The 23,215-nt window shown below is 38.7% G+C and overlaps 1 protein-coding gene and 1 pseudogene across 3 annotated transcripts; one reads left to right on the top strand and one right to left on the bottom strand.

Annotated features, from left to right (window-relative positions):
* Positions 1 to 1,726: 1,726 nt before the first annotated feature.
* On the top strand, positions 1,727 to 12,725 carry LOC107703529 (baculoviral IAP repeat-containing protein 2-like). 3 transcript variants are annotated; one of them, XM_016506182.1, is made up of 9 exons: positions 1,727 to 1,813; positions 8,109 to 9,654; positions 9,745 to 9,844; positions 9,921 to 9,999; positions 10,079 to 10,127; positions 11,396 to 11,638; positions 11,726 to 11,980; positions 12,219 to 12,260; positions 12,402 to 12,725. In XM_016506182.1, exons 2-9 carry the CDS (start codon positions 8,730 to 8,732, stop codon positions 12,593 to 12,595), a joined length of 1,887 nt encoding a protein of 628 aa, XP_016361668.1. In that variant the 5' UTR covers positions 1,727 to 1,813; positions 8,109 to 8,729; the 3' UTR covers positions 12,596 to 12,725. The 3 variants fall into 3 exon arrangements, with proteins under 3 accessions (XP_016361668.1, XP_016361667.1, XP_016361669.1); XM_016506181.1 differs by lacking the exon at positions 1,727 to 1,813 and adding an exon at positions 4,740 to 4,816; XM_016506183.1 differs by lacking the exons at positions 1,727 to 1,813; positions 12,219 to 12,260 and adding an exon at positions 4,740 to 4,816.
* Positions 12,726 to 12,789: 64 nt separating this feature from the next.
* On the bottom strand, positions 12,790 to 22,325 carry LOC107703435 (DNA polymerase theta-like; annotated as a pseudogene).
* Between the last annotated feature and the right edge of the window lie 890 nt (positions 22,326 to 23,215).

Below are 23,215 nucleotides of genomic sequence, written 5' to 3'. Positions count from 1 at the left end.
TATATTTTTTTATTAACCACCAGATGGCGCTGTTTTCGAGACACTCGAACAGTCAGAGGACAGCCTCAGTGCTTCACGAGGCTTCATTTGCCCATCACTACAGCAAATGTATGGCCGTTTCTCAATACCAAGTACGCAAAGTTCAGACTTGCGTCCTCGGTAGTTCAGACTTCCCGAGGACGGGAGGACGCAAGTCCGGTAATTCTGCAAATGGAACAGCAGCGTACTTGATAACGTCAGTCAGCTCGCCTTGACTACTCCGGTTATCCTAACTATGTATACAATACGACAAAATATGATATCAAACACCACTTCCTCTTTTTGTTTTCTTTTAAACATATTAATAGCCGCAAAAATGTAGTTCGGGGAACGTAGGCTACATACATTACAGTGAAACGAAATATATCAAACAGCAATTGCCTCTTTTCTGTTTCATTTAAAATATTAATAGCCACAAAAACGTACACGCATTACAATAAAACGAAATGATATCAAACACCACTACCTTTTCGTTTTCTTCAAAATATAAAACACAACCCTTTTCGTTTTCATTTAAAAAATATAAAACATTAATATGTGGTTTAGGTATGTGCACTGATTATCGTCACTGAATGTATTTAAAATGAAATATGACAAAGCACAACTCTGCCTTTTTTGTTAATGTCAGTTTTAATGAACAATAATAGCCATTATAAAAGTATAACTATAATGTAATAGGACAGAAGACAAAAGCAAACAATTTATGCAGTCAAATATGCAACAAAGTCAGCACTGTATTACGATTAATAAATAAATAATTTATGAAACATAACTTTGTGCTCAGCCAAAACGATACGACCTGGAAAAAAATCATAGATTAATGAGACCAAAGATTTACCCAAAATGAATTATATCTCGTTTAACCACTACATCAGAACCAGCGGCAAATGTCAGAAGGACTAGCCGAGGTGAGGCTGCTCTCGGCGGATACATGAGCACTGAGCGCCCGCTGATCGCGTGGAGCTCACGTCTCCAAAATCGGCGAAGCCAATTTTCAAATAGGCGCTCTCTTTATAAATAAACCGCAGATTTTAGTTTTAAACAACTACATTCTCGCCTGAAATACTCTTAGAACAGCATTTCATGACACAATAACAGTAATATTTTGAAAATTATGGGGGTTTTCTCCTCCGCCATTAACGCTCGCTGGTTTCACAAGTCCACGTTTCACAAGTCCACAAGAACACAAGTACAGACAAGAACGCATATTGAGAAACAGCCCATCTCTCTGACTAGGACAGGCAAGTTCGGTCCTAGAGAGCCGCAGTCCTGCAGAGTTCAGCTCCAACCCTAATCAAACACACCTGAACAAGCTAATCAATGTCTTCAGGATTACTAAGGCTATAGGCAGGTGAGGTTTTTTTTTCAGGGTTGGAGCTGAAATCTGCAGGACTGCGGCTCTCTAGGACCGAACTTGCCTACCCCTGGACTAGGGTGACAAAACTACAATAACCTCAATTCTTTGCGGGTTCGGTGTTGACTCCAATAACATGATATTTATCCCCTGGAATGAGAACTTTAGCAGGGGAACTCCGCCAAAACATTTTTTTTAACTGGGGACCCCCTCGAAACGCGATTGGGCTACTTTTGAGTAGCAATTGGGCGGGATTTCTTGTGAAAACCTGGCAACCCTGGTGTGCGTCACGTTTCGGAAAGCCCCCTAACTTCCATATAGTCATTCGAGTAAATTGGTTTTGATTTTGTCTCCTTACCACTGGCTACTAGACCAACACATTGCTGTTTGCTGCCGATTCTTCTGTCATCGTCTTTGTCGGTAAGTAAAAGCACGAACAACGATTCAGTAATTAGCTATTCTATTGCGCTGCTGGGTCAGGTTTGGTGACGTTTAGCACTCTTAGGCAAAAAAAAAATAAATAAAATATATATATACACACACACAGGCCACTTTATTAAGTACACCTTGCTAGTACCTTGATAGAAATGTAGTGGAGTGAAAAGTACAATATTTGTCTTTCAAATGTAGTGAAGTTAAAGTCATAAGTTTCCAGAAAAAATAATACTCAACTTAAAATTAACTTAAAATAATAAGTTAAGTACAGATACTCAAAAAGTGTACGTAAGTACAATACTCAAGTAAATGTACTTGGTTACTGTCCGCCTCTGCTGGCCACTTAATTAAGTACACCTTGCTAGTACCGGGTTGGACCCCCTTTTGCCTTCAGAACTGCCTTAATTCTTCGTGGCATAGATTTAACAAGGTGTTGGAAACATTCCTGAGAGATTTTGGTCCATATTGACATGATAGCATCACGCAGTTGCTGCAGATTTGTCGGCTGCACATCCATGATGCGAATCTCCCGTTCCACCACATCCCAAAGGTGCTCTATTGGATTGAGATCTGGTGACTGGAGGACATTGGAGTAAAAAGTTAACTCATTGTCATGTTCAAGAAACCAGTTTGAGATGATCTGAGCTTTGTGACAGTGCGTTATCCTGCTGGAAGTAGCCATCTCAAGATGAGTACCCTGTGCTTGTAAAGGGATGGACGTGGTCAGCAACAATACTCAGATAGGCTGTGGCAGCAATAATACTTAAGTAGACTATGGAGTTTAAACGATGCTCAATTGGTACTAAGGGGCCCAAAGTGTGCCAAGAAAATATCCCCCACACCATTACACCACCAGCCCGAACCGTTGAGACAAGGCAGGATGGATCCATGCTTTCATTTTCTTTATGCCAAATTCTGACCCTACCATCTGAATGTCGCAGCAGAAATCGAGACTCATCAGACCAGGCAACGTTTTTCCAATCTTCTATTGTCCAATTTTGGTGAGCCTGTGTGAATTGTAGCCTCCGTTTCCTGTTCTTAGCTGACAGGAGCGGCACCCGGTGTGGTCTTCTGCTGCTGTAGCCCATCTGCTTCAGGGTTCGACGTGTTGTGCGTTCAGAGATGGTATTCTGCATACCTTGGTTGTAACGAGAGGTTATTTGAGTTACTGTTGCCTTTCTATCATCTCTAACCAGTCTGCCCATTCTCCTCTGACCTCTGACATCAACAAGGCATTTTCGCCCACACAACTGCCGCTCACTGGATATTTTCTCTTTTTCGGACTATTCTCTAAACCCTAGAGATGGTTGTGCGTGAAAATCCCAGTAGATCAGCAGTTTTTGAAATACTCAGACCAGCCCGTCTGGCACCAACAACCATTCCACGTTCAAAGTCACTTAAATCCCCTTTCTTCCCCATTCTGATGCTCGGTTTGAACTTCAGCAAGTCGTCTTCACCACATCTAGATGCCTAAATGCATTGAGTTGCTGCCATGTGATTGGCTGATTAGCAATTTGTGTTACCAAGCAATTGAACAGGTGTACCTAATAAAGTGGCTGGTGAGTGTTTTCATGTTAAAAACCCTGTTTTATATCTTTCAACAATCTATACGATTTTCTATGAAGCAAAAAGCACTTAAAACTCTGAAAATGTGTAAACTTTTCAATACCCCCCTTTCAACACTTATACATATCTAGGGATACGCGCTCCGAACCACTGTTTCAAAACAAATGATTCGCAAAGGTTGTGAAACTTTGTGAAGCAGTGCTTCAAAAGCGCCCATCACTACTTTGATGCATTTTACGGTGATCGGTTTTGCGCAGATTTTGCTCATCTACTGACAACGCAGCTGTCTCAAAAATCGTCTCTCCATCCCTCACAGTCACACCAGTGTTGCCAACTTAGCAATTTTGTTGCTAAATTTAGCAACTTTTCATAGTACCCTAGCAACTTTTTCTTCCAAAAGCACCTAGCAACAAATTTAGCTATTTAAACAATTTATTTGGCAACTTTTAGCAACTTTTGATAAGTGACTCTAAAGATAAAATGGCACACATTGTCCATCTAAATTACACAAAATGAGGAAAACAAAGATGGCTAGCAGTACACACATCACATGAATTAAGTTAGCTGCTATTAGCAATTGCTCAATTTAATAATAATAATTGAGTAATTGTTAATTTATGATACACCTTGTTAGTAACTTGTACCTGCGATTGTTGATTAGTTAGTACACTGTAAGAAAAATATCTAGAAAAATGGAAAAGGTACTAGTAATTTTCCAGGACATTATCCGTTATCCATTATTCATTATTCATTATCCATTGTAATGTAACACAAAAACACAAAATACAATGCGTAATGCAGGTAAAAAAATGGTGAAAAATCAATACGGAAAATTCCTTCATATTAACATAGTCGATTGCGCCCTGTTTTTTACAGATATTTTCTTAGAGTGTAGCATACTAACTAACTGCTAATACACTGCTTAAAACTATAATTGTTCAGAATGTGTAGTTTTACTAGTTTACTAGCTAATAAAAAAATTGTAGGCCCTAATTGTTCAAAAACGTGTAAGTGTTAAATAATTCAATGTTGTATTTAAAAATACAGTTATTTATATTTTAATATTATAATTACGTAATGATGTCATCGTGCAATGACATCACAACGTCATTTAGCAACTTTTAGCAACAAATTGACCTCCCTTTAGCAACTTCCCCTGAAAATGAGTTGGCAACACTGAGTCACACATGCAACATATTCCCTAACATTATTTGTGTGTGTGTGTGTATACACACACACACAGAGAGAAAATGAGGGAAAAATAAGGTGTATCTGTGTATATTTATATAAAATCATGACATATGTTAATACTTTGTTAAATTGGTGGCGGTTCTTGTGACGTCATTTCCGCTAAGCACCAGCTGCACAGAACCGAAGAAAGGTCGTTTCGTGCTGTTGAACAAAATCCGCTTTTGTCCAACGGTGAGTTGGTGTTTTTGTAAACCTTCGTTGGCCGAAATCAACATTTGATTACCTTTGTATTGTTGTAGTTCTTGTTTTTGTCCTTTAAAAAGAATAACAGTTTGTTTGGTATTAACGTTACACCCAAAATGGCAGCGCCTCGAAAGCGACGCCTGTCTGCTGTAGGCTGTGGCAGCGATAAAACGGATTTCACCCGAGTTTCCCACGTAGGAATGAATGCGGTCTATGTAGATGGAATGATTCATATCAAGTTGTTTTCTGTTCGTTTTAATTCGAATTCGTCAAAGACCACAAATATCATAAATGAGGGGGAAACTCACGACGATCGTATGAATCAGCATCATCATCCTGTGGAAACGCATCACATTTTTTTTTAACCAGTAACTTCCCACCTACAAGACATTTTTTTTCCCAGTAGTGTTAAGCAAAAACCTTCTTGATATAGCTCAGTGATTAAAAAGTTTATTTGAGTTCAGAGAATGAAACTATGTAGAGGAACCTCCCATTTTCTACTTGTAATATGATAATTGGTTGTAGGAATGAGGAACTGACAAAGCAGGAAATTCGCCACCTCATTTTCCCGTTAGAGTGGGCGCGGACTTTTGTAAATGTGAGAATTCCGGTGTTGTACCGAAATCGGTGACCTATCGAAAACTGTGACCAGGGGACGCTGTTCAGCAAATGTTCTCGTGGGAGCCCACACACATTAGATCAAACGCTGAAGCCGAATGATCAGCGTCAGAGGAGACGAGTGGTGCTGTAAAACATGTTTCATGTCTTAAGACTAAAGAAAACAAACTAGATATTGTCACCAGCATCTACATTCTTATATAGAAAATAATTTAAACATTAATGCTACTGTTGTCTGCTAATGTGTTAGCCTACTACTAAGAATGGTTTCCTTATGAGATGTTTTAGCGCTTATGTAAAACATATTACGATTATCTGATAAATATAGGTCTCATCTTTATTCTTATTACTATTTACTGTAATTACCCAATAAAGTTGGAGATCTACAGTTTGTTCCTTACAAATGCATATGATTGCAGTTGGCTAGGGTCACTGAATCTGACAAGTAAAAATTAATATAACGTTAGCTATCAAAATGTTACCACTCTTTCATAACTGACTATAAATGTTTCATAAAGTGACTTGTTTAATAAAGTGCGATGTTGAGCTCCTCTTCTTTCTATTTTATAAAGCATATTGATCAGCTGACATAGTCCTATAGATACAGTATGGTGTGACAGATCAAAATTATAGGCTATACCAAAATGTTACCCTTTTTACTCTTAAGTGTATAAGTCTATGTTCTTCAAACTCATTCAAGTGATGTAAAGATTTCTCCATTTTCCTCTAGGTTTATTCTTGTTGTCTTTTGAGTAACAGTCACCAATTATTAGACATTACAGAAATCATAACCAGAAAAAAAAGAAAACCTCACTAAGCTAATTTCTGTGATGCTTTTTTTTAGGTTATCATTCAGAAGGTTTGTTATTGCACCACTAACTGCTGAAATTTCACCACTGTACAGTCAACTTAGCTGTATAGGTAATTTCAACTTAAATGAGCTAACACAAGTTGAACCTAACTTATTTTTAAAAAATTAAGAATTGCTTAACTTATTTTGAAAAAGCTGTAAGCTACAAAACATAAATATGCATATAAATGTTTTAATTTCAGTTCTGCTTCTCTTGATGCCACATAATACCTTCACATATTAACATATTACATTTTTTTTATGAAGTGCAGACTCTGAAATTTATAACAAACAAAGCTATAAAAACAAGTATAGCCTAGTTCTTATTGCTTTTTATAAATGATTAAACCAATTAACTGTAGGTAGCCTATATATCAAACAACTTTTGTTTAAATGAGGAAAAATAAGAGGAGCTGACACATCACATAAGTCACTTTATTAAGCATTATAGTCACATGCATTAAATAAAGGGGTAACATTTCAGTAGCTTTAAATTTAACCTGTCAGATCCTACTGTATCTATATATATCAATATCTAATCAATATGCTTTATGTAAAATAGAAAGAAGAGGAGCTCACACATCACGAGTCACTCTATTAAACATTTTAGTCAGTTATTGTGAAATAAAGAGTGGTAACATTTTGATAGCTAATGTTATATAAATTTTTACTTGTCAGATTCAGTGACCCTAGCCAACTGCAATCATATACATTTGTAAGGAACAAACTGTAGATCTCCAACTTTATTGGGTAATTACAGTAAATAGTAATAAGAATAAAGATGAGACCTATATTTATCAGATAATCGTAATATGTTTTACATAAGCGCTAAAACATCTCATAAGTAAACCATTCTTAGTAGTAGGCTAACACATTAGCAGACAACAGTAGCATTAATGTTTAAATTCTTTTCTATATAAAAATTTAGGTGCTGGAGACAATATCTAGTTTGTTTTCTTTAGTCTTAAGACATGAAACATGTTTTACAGCACCACTCGTCTCCTCTGACGCTGATCATTCGGCTTCAGCGTTTGATCTAATATGTGTGGGATCCCACGAGAACATTTGCTGAACAGCGTCCCCTGGTCACAGTTTTCGATAGGTCACCGATTTCGGCACAACACCGGTGTCATCCGCTTACAGTTATTTTTTTTTTACTGTACAAAACAGCTCGTTTTATTGCTTGATATTGCACACTGGTGTTTCTTACCATATTATTTTAATGTACTGTCTTAGTTATAAAGCCACTGAGTTGTAGCTCAAACAATTTGACAGTTTATTGCACTTTGTTATTCTTCTCGTTATTTCCCTACTGCGAATGACATTTTTACATTTACGTTAAGCTTCCATTTCCGAGCTATAAATAAGATTATTATTCATGTACAATGTCATATTTGTCTCAAAATTAATCAAAAACATTAATGCCCCCCCATCTCGCAACAACTCTTCTCTGATAATGTGTGCACTGAGGGAAGGACAATAATCCCTCCCTTCCAGCAACCTGTAAACAAAATATGATCCATTCAATTTCCAATGAACAAAAGCAAGTCCGGCCCTACATTTATTTTTTCTTTATTTTTTTAAGAAGCCGTTTCTCTCAAATACATACCTCACAATAGGGAAGAATGAATGATCGCAACTTCCATTTCATGCTGACTTTAACTTATTTATTATTACATTTTCATTCAAGATTTTCAGTCTCCTGTTTAGTGATATACAAGTTTTACTTTACCCTTCATGCCTTTTATACTGGGAAAAACATGACATTTAATATAGACCTGTAAATTAAACATGTGGTTTTGTTATTTTCAGGTTCCTGCAACATAGGGGAAGGAGTCACATACCTCCAACATCGATCGTGTATCTGTTCAAGAGTTCATTTCATTCTTATAATAAGATTGTGTGTTCTGTCATGGACGACTAGACACCCGTCATGGGATGTCCAGCAGAGAGAAAGACTTGAATGGACACACCCTGTGGTCACATTTTTATGTTGGATTTCACACTGATTATTTGTTAAGGTCCAAAGAAACCACCATTTGTCATTTAAAAATGTGTTTAGGTCAGTGTAGCTGTGGTGTATTTCTTAGTGATCCAGGATGAGCTTCAAGAGCTGCCGTGGAGGAATCTCATCAAATTCATCTTGTTCATCCAAACAAGCTTCGTTTGTTTGTGGCTTGTTTTATGCATCACATTATGTTCATGCAGTTTTAGTTCACTGCACGTGTCACCAGTTCTGTAAAGACCCTTGTTGTGTAATCGAGTCATCTTGTAAGGACATGAATCATGATTGATAAGGAGGAATTTTTTTTCGTAAGGTTAGATGTTTGTGTAATCTTATTTGTCTTGCTCACACAGTTCCTCTTCTGCAAGCACACAGGGTATTCAAGTCTTTCTCTCCTCTGGACATCCCTTTCCCCAGTTTTTTGTTAAATGGAAATTATACAAAACAGTGCATTCCTGAGGGGTTTGTGTCGCAATAGCGCCCCTGCAGATTTACAGTATGATAATTCATCTGAACTCTTTCGTATATCCACGTATGCTAAGTTCCCCACCACTGCTCTGGTGACCGAGCGGAGTCTCGCTCGAGCAGGCTTTTATTACACCGGAGTGGGCGACCGTGTCCAGTGTTTCCGCTGCAATGTGACGGCCGACAACTGGCAGTCCGGTGACTGCCCTGCCGAGCGCCACAAACAGCTGTCTCCCAACTGCAGCTTCATCCAGAGTTTACCTGCCACCGCAAACCTCCTGTCGTCCTCCCACTCAGCCTTTTCCCCGCTTCGCAACATAGCCGTCCTGCAGCTGTCAGCCCCTGCAACCGCAGGAGCGTCGACCACTGCGGCATCTGTTTCTGGCCAAACAGAGGAGCAGGTGGGTTACCTAAACATGGGATTCACCAACTTGGCACCCTCCAGTCCCATTTCCTCCCGTGGAGTGGAGGATATGTCTCACCAGCGACCACCGGCTTTTCATAATCCCAGTATGCGTCGGGAACAGGAGCGCCTTGACACGTTTCAGAATTGGACTCTTGCTACAGTAACTCCAGCTGAGCTTGCCAAAGCTGGTTTCTATTACCTTGGCCAGGGCGACAGGGTGGCTTGCTTCAGTTGTGGCGGCCAGCTCAGCAACTGGGAACCAGGAGACCGGGCGGTATCTGAGCACCTGAGGCATTACCCCAACTGCCGCTTTGTTCGAGGCGACCGTGCAGATAACATACCGTTATCTGGTGGCGGCCTTTCCAATGTATCCAACTCGGCAATGCAACAGTGTGAAGAAAGGCTGCTTACGTTTGTCAACTGGCCCTCGAGAATACCTGTTCGACCAGACCAATTGGCTAAAGCTGGTTTTTACTATGTTGGTAAGAGTCTTGATATTACAAGTCATTCAATGTATAACATTTGTGGTTAGATCCCCATGCTTACTATTATTTCTTTGTTTGTTTCGGTAGGTCGTAACGATGATGTGAAGTGCTTTTGTTGTGATGGTGGACTCAGATGTTGGGAATCTGGTGATGATCCATGGGTAGAACATGCTAAGTGGTTTCCAAGGTAAATAAAAGTGGCATCATTTTCTGTCCCATGATGACATTATGTGAATATTAATTATGCATGCATGTTCTTCCAGATGTGAATATTTGTTGCAAGAAAAGGGCCAAGAATTTGTTCATCAGATTCAAGCAAGATTTCCAAGACTATTTGAACAGGTATGTTAAAAATAATTTGCTATTCAAACAATACGATGCACCCTGATGGATATCTTAACCTAGTTTACATGTTTTACAGCTCTTGACTAATGGAGACAGCAACTCAAGAGAATTTATTGATCCACCTGGTAAGTTTTCTGTTGTGTTGACCTACATGTGATACTAATTTCCACATCTTTTATCATTGATAATGTCCTTTAAAGGTGACCTATTATGCCCCTTTTTACAAGATGTAAAATAAACCTCTGATGTCCCCAGAGTGTGTATGTGAAGTTTTATCTCAAAATACCCCACAGATAATGTTTTATAGCTTGTTGAAATGGCGACTTTTAGGGTATGAGGAAAAATGCACGGTTTTTGTGTTTGTCCCTTTAAATGCAAATGAGCGGGTGCTCCCACCTCCCTTTTCAGAAGAGGGCGGAGCTTCAAGAGCTCTCCAGCATACAGGCAACAACAAAACAGGACAATATCACACAATCTGACTGTACTGTGCATAGTAAATGCGCGTTTATTAATTACACAGACGGGGAGCACGGCGCAAAAAAAAAAACCGACATAGCTGGTCTCATGGTGCCTTCACGTGTTATCACATTATGAGCTCGACAAATTCAAGCGGTCGACTTCACATTGCTTTCATATGCAATTTTTAACTACCACATTCCTATTTACGGTCATTCTGGTAGCACGTGAAGGCAGCATCAGTTTGTCTGGAGCTGACGTTAGCGCACAAAGTGTTGGTATCGATCCCTCTTTCAGAATCAATCTTTGCACAACTCCCGCTCTGAACTGACTCTCGTTTGTGAGGCAGTCCGGCGTAAAATGATTTGCACAAACATATAGGACTTTTCCGGGGTTTTTTTCCTGGGACATTTCCTTCGAAAATGAAATTTAACCACCGTCTCCTCAGCGCTCTATGGAGACTCCTATGTTCGTTGGTGCATCCTAGCACACGACACTTGTAATGCCTCTTTGTCGCTGACATTGTATCTCCAGCAGCTACAGCAAGAAAACAGTAATGGCGGACTACTGCTTCTCACTCAGGCCGGTGTCTATGCTAATAGGGCAGAGAGTGTCACAAATGGGCAGGACTTTCCCTAGTATGACGTCATTATAGGGAGAAATCTGGAACCGCTGGTTTGGAGAGACTGTTTATGATTTATTGGGATTATTAAAAAAAAACGAGTAGGTGGATTTTTACGATTATAGGCTGGTTGTTTTCACACACTGCGGCCACACAATTGTTCAAACATCTTATAAAAGTGATTTTTGCATAATGGGTCACCTTTAAATTTAGTTAGTATTCCATGTCAAGTTTTGTATTCATTAATTTTAGTCAAGTTTACGCTGACTAAAGTAGATTAAATACGATTTATTTATTTATTTAACCCATGTGTAGTTGTACACCTGGGTCCTGGAGAAGACCGTTCAGAAGATGCAGTGATGATGAACAATCCCGTGGTGAAGTCCGCTTTAGAGATGGGATTTGAGCGTAGCCTGGTGAAGCAAACAGTCCAGAGCAAAATTCTTACAAGTGGAGAGAATTACAAAACTGTTCAAGAATTGGTGTCTGATTTACTAAGTGCAGAAGATGAGAAGAGAGAGGAGGAGCGAGAGCTTCTTGCTGAGGAGATGGCCTCAGGTATTTCTACAATATGTATCTTCTACCCGCTGTCTAATGATTCAAGATTTGGACTTGACTGAATCCAACACTCGTGTTTTTTTGCAGATGGTTTTACTTTCCTTAAGAAGCATCATGCTGCCTTGACACAGCGTCTAAAAAGCGTCCAGAGCTTAATGGATCATCTTCTGGAGGAGAACGTCATTTCACAGAAAGAGTATGACACTATTCGTAACTGCACTTCAGTCAAGCAGCAGACAGGGCAGCTCATTGATTTAGTCCTGTTGAAAGGAAATGCCGCATCAGAGGTTTTCCGCAACTGGATCAAGAAGAATGATGTGTACCTGCTGAGAGAACTGATGGGTATGTAATATATGAATCAGATATGAGATAAAGTGTCTGTAAATTTTCAGTGTTACATGTTGTTAGTCTGTGTCAGTGTGAAACTGCACGGCCAGTAGATAGGAACACTTGAACCATTAAAAAAAGGTGATGCCTTTTGTAAAGATCCTAAGAAGAGCAGGGACAAATCCACAACAAACATAATCACTACATAATATTGACAACCAATTTTTATTTTTTGTTCTTACTGCAATTTCAGCCCAGACAAATGAAGCTGCATCACCGAGTCAAGATCTTTCAGGTATATTCAAACATGAGAAAAGGTTTTCTTTTGATTTTGCCCCTTTTTATCTCTAGCCATCACACTAAGGGAATCAGTTAGATCCCACTCTGAAACAAAGAGTTTGTATAAAGTGATTGACTGTGTCCATCATGTTCACAGACTTGCCTATGGAGGAACAGTTGAGAAGACTTCAAGAGGAGCGCACATGCAAAGTTTGCATGGACAAGGAGGTCAACATTGTCTTCATCCCCTGTGGTCACCTAGTGGTATGCAAAGAGTGTGCACCTTCTTTACGCAAGTGCCCCATATGTAGAGGATTGGTTAAAGGCACTGTCCGTACTTTCCTATCATAAAATTAATAGTTATCCATTGATAAGTAACAAAATAAGTGACTTAATTTACAAATTGTATTCTTTAATTAAAATTCACAATGTGAATAAAAATTCAACGTGTTTCTGAATTAAATTAAACCGTGAAACTGAACAAATGTCCGATTTCTTGATCTTTTTAATTTTTTTAATCTTGTCTACAAAATGTTTAAATACAATGTACAGAAATATTTCCATTTCAAGTTTTGCACACAATTTCTTCACACTTAACACTAACAGCATATGTTGAATTTTATTTCAGATTAAAAACATTTACTGCATATATATATATAGTGTTTTAACAGTTCAAGTAATTCATAATCACGCTCAGTAATTTACATGTAAACAGTAGAAGAGAAAAAGTTTGTTTTATATGTCCAGGTCACTTGAAGGTTACCCCAGCTAGGACCCACTTTGACTTTTACTCTAAGCTTTACATACAATTTCACAACTGTCTCCATTTGCTTCACAATCTGTGCCACCTGTAAAAAATGTATTATACTTGTCACCACTTTTTCTCATTGTCCAAGGTTAATGTAATATTTAGAAAGACTAGTCTTTCTAATTACCTGGATGACATCTTCCTCTGCAACCTCATAAATGAGTTCATCATGCAGCTGAAGTATAAAAAAGCCTCCTCGAGAGGGTCTAAACTGATTTCTGTGCCTACTGCCTGAACAAAAACACTATATTCAACATATATATTCACATCTCACATTTAAAAGTGAAAATGCTGTAATATGAAGTCGGTCATACCCGATCTGATTGGAGGATGTTGATGTGATGTGGGAACTCCAGGAGACGCTGCCTCCAATCTACGCTGGATGTTGATGGTTGCTAATTTGACAATGTCAGCAGCAGAACCCTGCATGGTTGTGTTCACTGCCTGTCGCTCTGCCTAAAAATGAGGATCAAAATGAAACTCTTATTCCACTCCAGATATATTCTAATGGAGGGCTCATGAAGACTTACGTGAGACTTTATGTACACATTTGTGTCTTTTATTCCAGGCAAATACGACATTTTTTCCCTGCCGAGTAATGTCTGCACATAACAAATTCCTGCCAAGTAATGTCTGCACATAACCATTTTCCCCACACTTCTGCACAGTTTCATGCAGAAAGTTCTGAATGCCTTAAAGAAAAATAAGAAATGATACTGTTATTATTTCAGACTTTTTTTTTTTTTGGACCAGACAGCAATTGTAAAATGTAATTTACCAGTGTATCTGGATTTAAATGTCTCAATGTAGCAGGCAGCATCATTCTCCTCAACGCCCATTTGTTCTCCAAGAGACTTTGCTCCCATGCCATAGATTATTCCATAAATCTATTGACAAAATGTTAAAATTTCAATTTAAAATTTTAATGATCAGTTTCAAGGGATAATATAAGTGACTACCATATAGTTGTTTACATAAAAAAATGCTTTTTAGAGATAAAAAATGTATTTTTCTCATTGGGGTAATAGCTTCAAACAGGATTACACAAGTTTAAAGACTGGATAATATCTGGATATTACATTTTCTTATATGTACTGTATATTAGGATACTAATACATATAGTTAGCAAAATTTCTCTAAAGTCTTACGTTTTTTTAATTTTCCACCTATAACTGTCTCAGGTTGCACTGAGGTGTTGTCTATCTTCTCACAGGCAAGAGCAAGATAAAATCTGTCCTTTGTTTTCCACTCCTTTATAAATGTATGGAAAAGTTTTTTATCGCTTGCCACATCAATTATGGAGAATGTTTCTGGACTGCAGGTGTTTGAAGCAGGAAATGATTGACACTGAGAAAGCCTCGTAAAGCCATCATCAGCCAGAGACATGTCTAACTCTGATGCTGAGTTTGTCCTCAAACAAGACTGATATTCTTTCTGCGTACTGGTTTTAGAAATTGGATCCAGTTCAGACCTGTGCTTGGTGACATTAAGAGGTGATTGTATAGCTGAGGTGGTAATTTTAACCCGTGGTGTGACTGGTTCAGGAACTGGCGTGGGAGGAACAAGGTCATTGTGAGTCACTGGTTTGACCTCGACTACCATGAAATCTTCGGTTCTTGAGCTTCTTGGACCTCCCTGATCAATCCCATGGTTTGTTATTGGGGAAACATCTTTTTCGCCAACAACAGCAGCAGCAGTATTTGGTTCCACCACAATTGAATTTGACTGCCCTGGAACCTCAGATAGGGTTGAAAACTGATCAGACCATTTATCAAAAATGTCCTGCATTCCTGGGCTGATGTGAAATGATGAAATGTTTAATTGATGTCTTTCAGCTGAAACGCATGAATGAGGTTCATTGCTTTGTGATACATGTAGTTCAGACACAATGTCATCTGTATGACTGGGCTTCTCTGCACCCAATCTTGGGCCATCACAAGCCTTGATAACATTATTCATTTGATCAAGGTTCTGCTCTCCAATAAGTAGTGAATCTCCCCATTCTGAAAGGTTGAAAGATGATTCACCCCATTGGATTGCTTCCTGATCCTCTGTTGACACGGCATCTCTTCTCTCCGCAATGAGTTCTGGAGAAGAGCCGTTTGAATTAGCATGTGCTTCAACCACCTGTTCTTCTTTGCTGTCTCAATCCATTGCTGCCGCCTCCATGGCATCCAAGATGGAGTTGTCATAGAGACTGTCGAACAGAAAACTGCTGCTCCGGTTGAAGCTGTTGTCAGTAACATGATCAGAGGACTCGTGATTTTCCCTTTGCTCAGCTGGTTTAGTTGCACTTGATTCTTCTTCAGTAACCTGGTTACTGTAATTTAAAATATCCAACTGGCTGTCAGTAAGTGAGATGTTATATTTTGGTTTGAATTCAGTGGCCGGGCCATTCTTACGAGGCGATAAACCTTCAACCGGGTCTTTGTTTTGGTCTTTAGATGTCTTATTCTCATTTTCCAAGAAAGATGACTGCTTGACAACTTTCATCTCACTTTCTGAATCAACATGATTGTTCTGTTTATTTTCTTAGAGAACGTTTAAATTACCAAGGCCATGTGAAAAATCATCCCCTTGAAGCATTTTCTCAGTCTGTGTATCAAGTTGAAAACTATCACCAAACTCCTCTAATCCATTTCTGTACAAGTCAGGAGAGCTAAGCTTCTCAGAATGACATATGCCATGTTTAACTGGTGTTCACCTTTAAGCCACCTTCATTCTCATCTCTGCTGCTGAATTTCCTGAAACTGCGAGTAACCGTTTCTCGCTTTTCATTTTGAGTTTCATGGTAAACTTCTTTTATACTGTGATTTAAATATTTTGTTTTAGATGTGGACTTTTTCGCAGTGACATTTGGGGTTTTCCCATCCTTTAGTGAAGCACATGAGTGAGAAAAATGTTTTTGACTCAATGACTTGGTTCAGTCCAGCAATGGATGACTGGAGATTCATCTTGTCTATTCTACAGTCAGTTTCAGATATATTTAAGCAAAGCTCTTCAACTTTTGATATTAGTTTAGGGCCTTTTGAGGTTAGAGCTGGTGTTTTTGCTTCACTGACTGTGGGTTTACTGATTATGTGAGTCCACATAATCCATCCTTCTACGTTTCAAAACTGGACTTACACAATGATGGTCATTGCTAGAGTTGCAGGTACTTGTTATACAGGAATTGTGTCCTAATTTTCTTTGAAGTGATTTTGAAGTGATTTTGAAGAACAATCCTCAGCTGTTTGGTTATTTTTACAGCCCTTGTCTTTTGCATATATTGATTTTATAACTTTATGCAATGTACTTGATTGCTGTTCACATTTCTTAGTAGGCTGACAGTCAACATCCATTGGCTTTTCTGAATTAGTAGTGATCTCTAATGGCCTCAAATGAGGATGGAAACAACTGTCAGCATGTTTATCCACCAATAACTTCTGTTCGTCCACATTAGCGGTTACATTTTGTCTCTCTTCATGTTCTGGGCCCCTTGACATAGACTGTAGAGTTTTTTTGTTGGCTGATTCCTCAGGTGGATAGGAATCTGGCTAGGTCTTTGTTGAGAGGGATGCTGGGTTCCATTCCACCCCAAGAAGAGCCAAATCCTGCTGGAGGAGCAGCTGGGCTTCAGCCACGATTTGCTGAGCATGCTCTTATGTTCTTGAGCCTCTACCTCACTCTCATCCACCGCCTGCCTGGAGTTGTGGAGATTCAAATTATCACAGTACGACTTGAAATAATCTATGGATGACCCAATATTCAAATTCTGTCCATAACAATAAACTGTTATGGATGGTAACCATAATACACACTAAATTAACGCCCAACTAAATTAAAAATAAAACACAAAAATCAGTCATTTTAAATGCTACAAGTGAATATATGCACCACAACATTGTAATACAGTAGGAAATATGGAACATTTATTTTGAGTTACTAAAGATTGTTTATTGATTATTTTAAAATATGAACTTAAAATAACTGTTCGACAACAGCAAGGGTGATTTAAATGTAAAAAAAAAAAAAAATGTTAAACTCAACTGAAATCAATCATTTAAAAACTCTGTAATATCGGCCGATAACTGATATATCACACATCTCTAAAATGACCACATTCATCAATAATTAAATGCTTATCAAACATAAGAATAACATGAAATAAACTTTTTAAGCTGATCATCTCCCTGTTTCATTACCTTTTGAAAGGGATAGCTTTCCTGAGGGCCTTCTCCACCTCTGTAACTTCAGCTCTGGCCACCTCTCTGTGACAAACCCAGAGCTGTAGAGTGTACGTGCTCTCTGGGCGTTTAGTAAAGAAATACGAACCAGATCACACAACTCCCTCTGGACTTCCATTCCACCCCAAGAAGAGCCAAATCCTGCTGGAGGAGCAGCTGGGCTTCAGCCACGATTTGCTGAGCATGCTCTTATGTTCTTGAGCCTCTACCTCACTCTCATCCACCGCCTGCCTGGAGTTGTGGAGATTCAAATTATCACAGTACGACTTGAAATAATCTATGGATGACCCAATATTCAAATTCTGTCCATAACAATAAACTGTTATGGATGGTAACCATAATACACACTAAATTAACGCCCAACTAAATTAAAAATAAAACACAAAAATCAGTCATTTTAAATGCTACAAGTGAATATATGCACCACAACATTGTAATACAGTAGGAAATATGGAACATTTATTTTGAGTTACTAAAGATTGTTTATTGATTATTTTAAAATATGAACTTAAAATAACTGTTCGACAACAGCAAGGGTGATTTAAATGTAAAAAAAAAAAAAAATGTTAAACTCAACTGAAATCAATCATTTAAAAACTCTGTAATATCGGCCGATAACTGATATATCACACATCTCTAAAATGACCACATTCATCAATAATTAAATGCTTATCAAACATAAGAATAACATGAAATAAACTTTTTAAGCTGATCATCTCCCTGTTTCATTACCTTTTGAAAGGGATAGCTTTCCTGAGGGCCTTCTCCACCTCTGTAACTTCAGCTCTGGCCACCTCTCTGTGACAAACCCAGAGCTGTAGAGTGTACGTGCTCTCTGGGCGTTTAGTAAAGAAATACGAACCAGATCACACAACTCCCTCTGGACTCCAAAACTCAGACGACTCTGGAACTGGGACAGAAGCAGCTCTAGGTTGTGCCATTCAAATCGATTACAGAATACTGTAACCATACCTGAAAAAAAAGTGTTGCCAAATTTTTATTTCTGGCATTGTTTATCTCATATTGATAAGTAAGCCCATGCCTACAGTATGAAGAGATATCTACCTGCATATGTTGAGGCAGACTGCTGAAGTGACTGAAGCTGTCCTCGGCTACAGCCATACTTCTTTGCTACAGCTCCAAGTGGTTCTTCGCTTACCAGGTCATGGAGAACTAATGTTGTGAAAAAAACTGCACAAAAAAAAAATAAATACACATCAACATACTGCTACTTAAATGTAAACATTAATTAAAGCACTCTATATTCAGAAAATACATGGTACCGTTTGTGAATGGCCATCTGTCTGCGTTGCTTTTCTGTTTTAGCAATTAATTTGCCACTAACGGAGTGAGCCAGGAAAACTTATTGGATGCCCACCATCTCAAGCCACCCGTTTCATTGCAGATGGTAGTTGCTCCCAAAGACAGAAGAACTGGTACCAGTCTATTGTATTCCAGTCCACATACACAGGTGTTATTTTAAAAATGCATAACAATTTTGTTAATAACCCATATATTAATAACTGTAACTGTTAGCTGTTTTACTGTTTACCCATAACTGTTTTGTCTACCTGATAGAGGATATGGAGATCATTTTCCAATACAAATCCATTCATTGCTCTCTGGAGATCTGCAAAAATCCCCAGGGCTTCTGCGGGTGATAAAGATGAGGACAGAGTCACAGAACCCAGATGCGTGGGGCAGTACCTCTCCATTGTGAGACAGACAATTATCAAAATGTCAACATCTATCAGAAACCACAAAAATACTGTCAGATTTTTTTTTACCATCTCCCTCCTTCTGTATATGTATAAACTCATTGTCCATCAGCCACTCTATGCAGGCTTCAATAGCCCCTTTGCTATGAACTTCTGATTCAGCTTCTTCCACACGTGGCTGTTCGGCTGCAGTACTGGCTGCCAGACGAGTGCAAGAAGCATACATCCTCACATCCTGTGGTGAGCTGGCAACTCCTCCAACGATGATCTTAAGTCAAAATAATGAAATTAAATCCTGTACATACTCACCCAATACAGTATCATACAACATACTATAAGGAGAAAGACATTCACACCTCCAGGATGGCCCTGAGCATGCTGGTAGTGACGCCCTCACCCTCCCGCTTCACCAGGCAGCTGCTGATAGGCTTGAGCAAGCCCTGGATGAGGCTCATCCCCTTCGCACATTCAGCCTCTTTACAGACCAACACACTCTCACCTGTCAACACAGATCATTACATATTAACTGTAATAATTTTAAAGTTTTTGAAGGAAGATTGTGCTTCTTAATATTTTTGTGGAAACCGCAAAAATAAATACATTTTTTAAGGCTTATTTGATGATTTTAAATACATTTTTTGTAACAATTTAAAAGTCTTAACTGTCACTTTTTAAAGGGGTCATATGATGTTGCTAAAAAGAACATTCGTGTTTGAATCGTCAGTGGCAAATCCTTTAAATGAAAACGTACTTACAGTCTGAGAGTCAGAACAGCCGGCATTGTAGTCTACTCTTCCAGGATCAGGAAAAAGTCCTCCATGAAATGTGCTGCACACAAATGAATATTTGGGTTGAACTGTTCTGGAACAGTGTTGTAAATACAACTTAACCACTGATTTCTAGTCGTGTCCTCTTTTGGAAGACCAAACAAAGTTTCGCTTTCACAACGAATCACATGGCGGCCTAGAGTGAGCGGTGGCCAGTGGGCTTAAGAACGGCGCGGCCGGCGGGCTTGCGGCAACCACATGTGACGACCCCGGGCTGGACTCATCATATGACCCCTTTAACAATTTTTTTTGGGGGGGGACAGAGTCCCCAAGCATGTGCAGCTCATCGACCACAACAATTCCTGCAAATTGTGTGAAAATGTAGTTTAACAAGAGTACCTGTAAGGAGTAAGTAACTTAAGTGTTAAGGAAATGTCATTATTTTACCAAGTAGATCCAATTTGTCTTCTTCAATGAGCCTGTTGATGAGTCCATTAGCTTTCTCTATTGTGCAAAAGCGACATCCAGAGCTGAAAACCCACCAGCTGCTGAAGTGTTACCCTATACCCCTCCACTCTGACCCCTGCCTACTGAAATACATTCTGGATGAAAATAGCAAGTATAAAATTAGCAAAAATCTCGTCAACAATTCCAAGATGTATATTCACAGATTTACTAAATTCAGAAATCAACAATTATATATGTAGATACTGCACCATGCACTCACAGTTAAAAAATAAAAACAAAATAAATGATCAGTGGGCCAACTGAGATAACTGACAATTACATATTCACTCAGGAAATGGGAACCAATCTGCAGATAAAACATTTTCTCTCGTGCCACAGACACAAAAGGAAGAATGAACATGGCCTTTTGTCTTGTTTCCAAAACTCTCTTCAAGACTAACAACTCTGAAACCAAAGTTTTTCCTCCACTGGTTGGAGCTTAAAAAATATATAAAATTTTAGCCTGGGAAAAAAATGAGATAACTACATACATTTAGAAAAGTATCATGTAATCAGAAGTAAGTTATAATATATATATATTTAGTATTTGATCTGGTGCTGTTTCTCAGGGAAACAGGACCAAGTACAAACAAAACATTTGCAGTCAACAAGAAGAAAAACAGCTATTTACCAGAATATACTAGGTTCTGGCCCTCCAAATTTTGCCCAAGGTCAGACACTCAAACATCCTCCGAACACCTAGACTCTGGTATTTCTCCAGAACAGGCTTAGGGAGACCCCAACTGGAGAGCAAAAGTCTTGTCTGACTGATCGCCAGGACGTCCCATATGGATGATTTGTGCTGTTCGGTGTGTAACGGGGTGAAGAATCACACGACAAGGAAATCTTAATCAATACCCCGGAGGGTGGATTTATTAGTGAGGAGGGTGGTAGGGAGAAAGGTCCAGGTAGGTGCTCCGGTGCCGTGAGTGCTCTCTTCCGTCTTCCCAGTGCAGAGGGTCCGTGCAGTGCTCCTGTGGGGCTGGTCGGTCACACGCTGCTGTCTGTGGGAGAAATGAGAGGGCGAGTTAGTGCTCAGTCTCATGGAGAAGTCTCCTAGATGGCAGGGCTTGCGTGGCTTATGTAGCCGCCGCCAGGTGCTCCTCGCTTGTTTCCAGGGCGACGCTGATGCAGCTTCGGGACGCTCGTCACAGGTGTAACAAACAGCAAAAACTGAATTAATATTTCAAATACTAGCATTTCTTATTGTTGTTTTGAATAGAAAAATGCCAAACAAATTTCAAAAGTTTGTAGTCAGAAAGTTATTTTAACGAAATTTAACTGATCAAAATTGACAGTAAAGACATTGATATTACAAAAGATTTGTTTTAAATAAATGCTGTTCTTTAGAACATTCTATTCTCAAAGAATCCTGAAAAAAAGTATCACAGTGTCCACTAAATTATCATGCAACACAATCGTTTTTAACATTGATAATAATAATAAATGTTTCTTATTAAAGGATTTAAAGGATCATATAACACTAAAGATGGGAATAATAGCTGAATAAATATAACATGAATGATGAAAATGAGTTCTTTAATCAAGTTCTGACTTCTTTAAGTGTAAGAGTTGGACATCTACCTGCATCTGGTAGTGTAGCATCTCAGAGGACACTGAGATCCAGTCCAGGAGGAGGGGTCAGCACAGAGACTGAAAGGTTTTTCACTGATATCTTCTGCTGCTGCAACATGGATTGCTCTTTAGCAGCAGCCATATGTGTTGGACTGAACAGAATGTAATCCTTGGCGGTACTGAGAGAGTCATTTGGGCTGGTATCTCTTCTGAACTGTAACATTTGCTTGCTGTTTGCTACTTTAGGTGTTTTTTTCATGGAGTTGAGGATCTTTTGAGGTGAAGAATATTCCCTGTCACATTTCATCTCACAGTCAGGGGCCCGTCCTCCTGCTTCAGTCTTTTTGGTTTCACTGAACAAAAGCTTTTGGGCCAAATCCATCCAGTCGTTCTCTTTTTTTGGTTTGTGTTCTGGTTCTTTTGCGCTCTGATGGTGACCATGCTGAGCCTGGACTTCTGCATTTTGCACTTGTTGTTCATGAATATTTTGTGGAAAGTCAGAGTTTTTCTGAAGTGATGCCGATTCAGTTTGTTGAATGTTTTCATCTATTTTGAATTTTAAGACTTTTGGACCCAGTTCATCAATAGCTTGTAAAATTTCCACATCCATAGCCAGAGTGGAGTCTCCTGGCATCCATTGCTTATTCTGGTTTTGCTTTAAATAGAAGATGTGAATTTTGCACTTAGTGTAACAAAGCTTATCAGTGGCATAATATTATATAACCTAAATTAAAAATCATACTTTTGGCTCATTACATCTTCTGCTCTCAGATATATCTGTTGCAGAAGAGGATGCTTGATGCCGGTGACTTGATTGTCTATGTGGTTTCTCATCTGCAAGAACTAAGCTACACAAATGAAAAATGACCAGTTAATGACAACAATATTTACATTTCACATCTGACATAAAACAAACTACAAAACTGCAAAAATAGGCTGTTAAAACAAGCTCACCCTGAGAAAAATATATTAATTATAGCCTCAACATTAAAAAGCTATGTGATTTCAACTCTATTGTTTTCAGTGGGAACTCATTTAAAGTCTCGCTTACTTATTTGTGTACATATAATATATTGTGTAAAGTTCTGGTAGGCGTTATAATAAAAAAAAGTGAACCATTAAAAGCTCCATATCAACCAAGTTTGTAAACAAAACCATGGAAACGTACACAATCAATAGAAGCTCAACACAGTTTCAGAGTTCCAACATATCTTACCCCTTTGTCTTTACAATCCAGTGCTGTCCCAAATAAGTCTTTCTTGTTGTTGAAGTAGTCATCACATATAGAAATCAAATGACTACAATGTTTTTACATATAGTGCTTTGGTTGAGTAACAAAATAAATAGTAATATATATATATATATATATA

Source organism: Sinocyclocheilus anshuiensis, unplaced genomic scaffold (assembly GCF_001515605.1).
Source record: "Sinocyclocheilus anshuiensis isolate Anshui unplaced genomic scaffold, SAMN03320099.WGS_v1.1 scaffold330, whole genome shotgun sequence".
NCBI classification, from domain to species: Eukaryota; Metazoa; Chordata; class Actinopteri; order Cypriniformes; family Cyprinidae; genus Sinocyclocheilus; species Sinocyclocheilus anshuiensis.
The sequence above is the reverse complement of the archived record's forward strand: the minus strand, read 5'-3'. Positions and strand labels throughout refer to the sequence as shown.

What these genes read in the sequence shown, in the direction of transcription:
- LOC107703529 (XM_016506182.1), top strand. Translation starts at nt 8,730, where the DNA reads ATGGAAATTATACAAAACAGTGCATTCCTGAGGGGTTTGTGTCGCAAT. An exon ending in TTCCAAGACTATTTGAACAG is followed by an intron (nt 10,000 to 10,078) that starts GTATGTTAAAAA and finishes CATGTTTTACAG; the next exon opens with CTCTTGACTAATGGAGACAG. An exon ending in TGCTGAGGAGATGGCCTCAG is followed by an intron (nt 11,639 to 11,725) that starts GTATTTCTACAA and finishes GTTTTTTTGCAG; the next exon opens with ATGGTTTTACTTTCCTTAAG.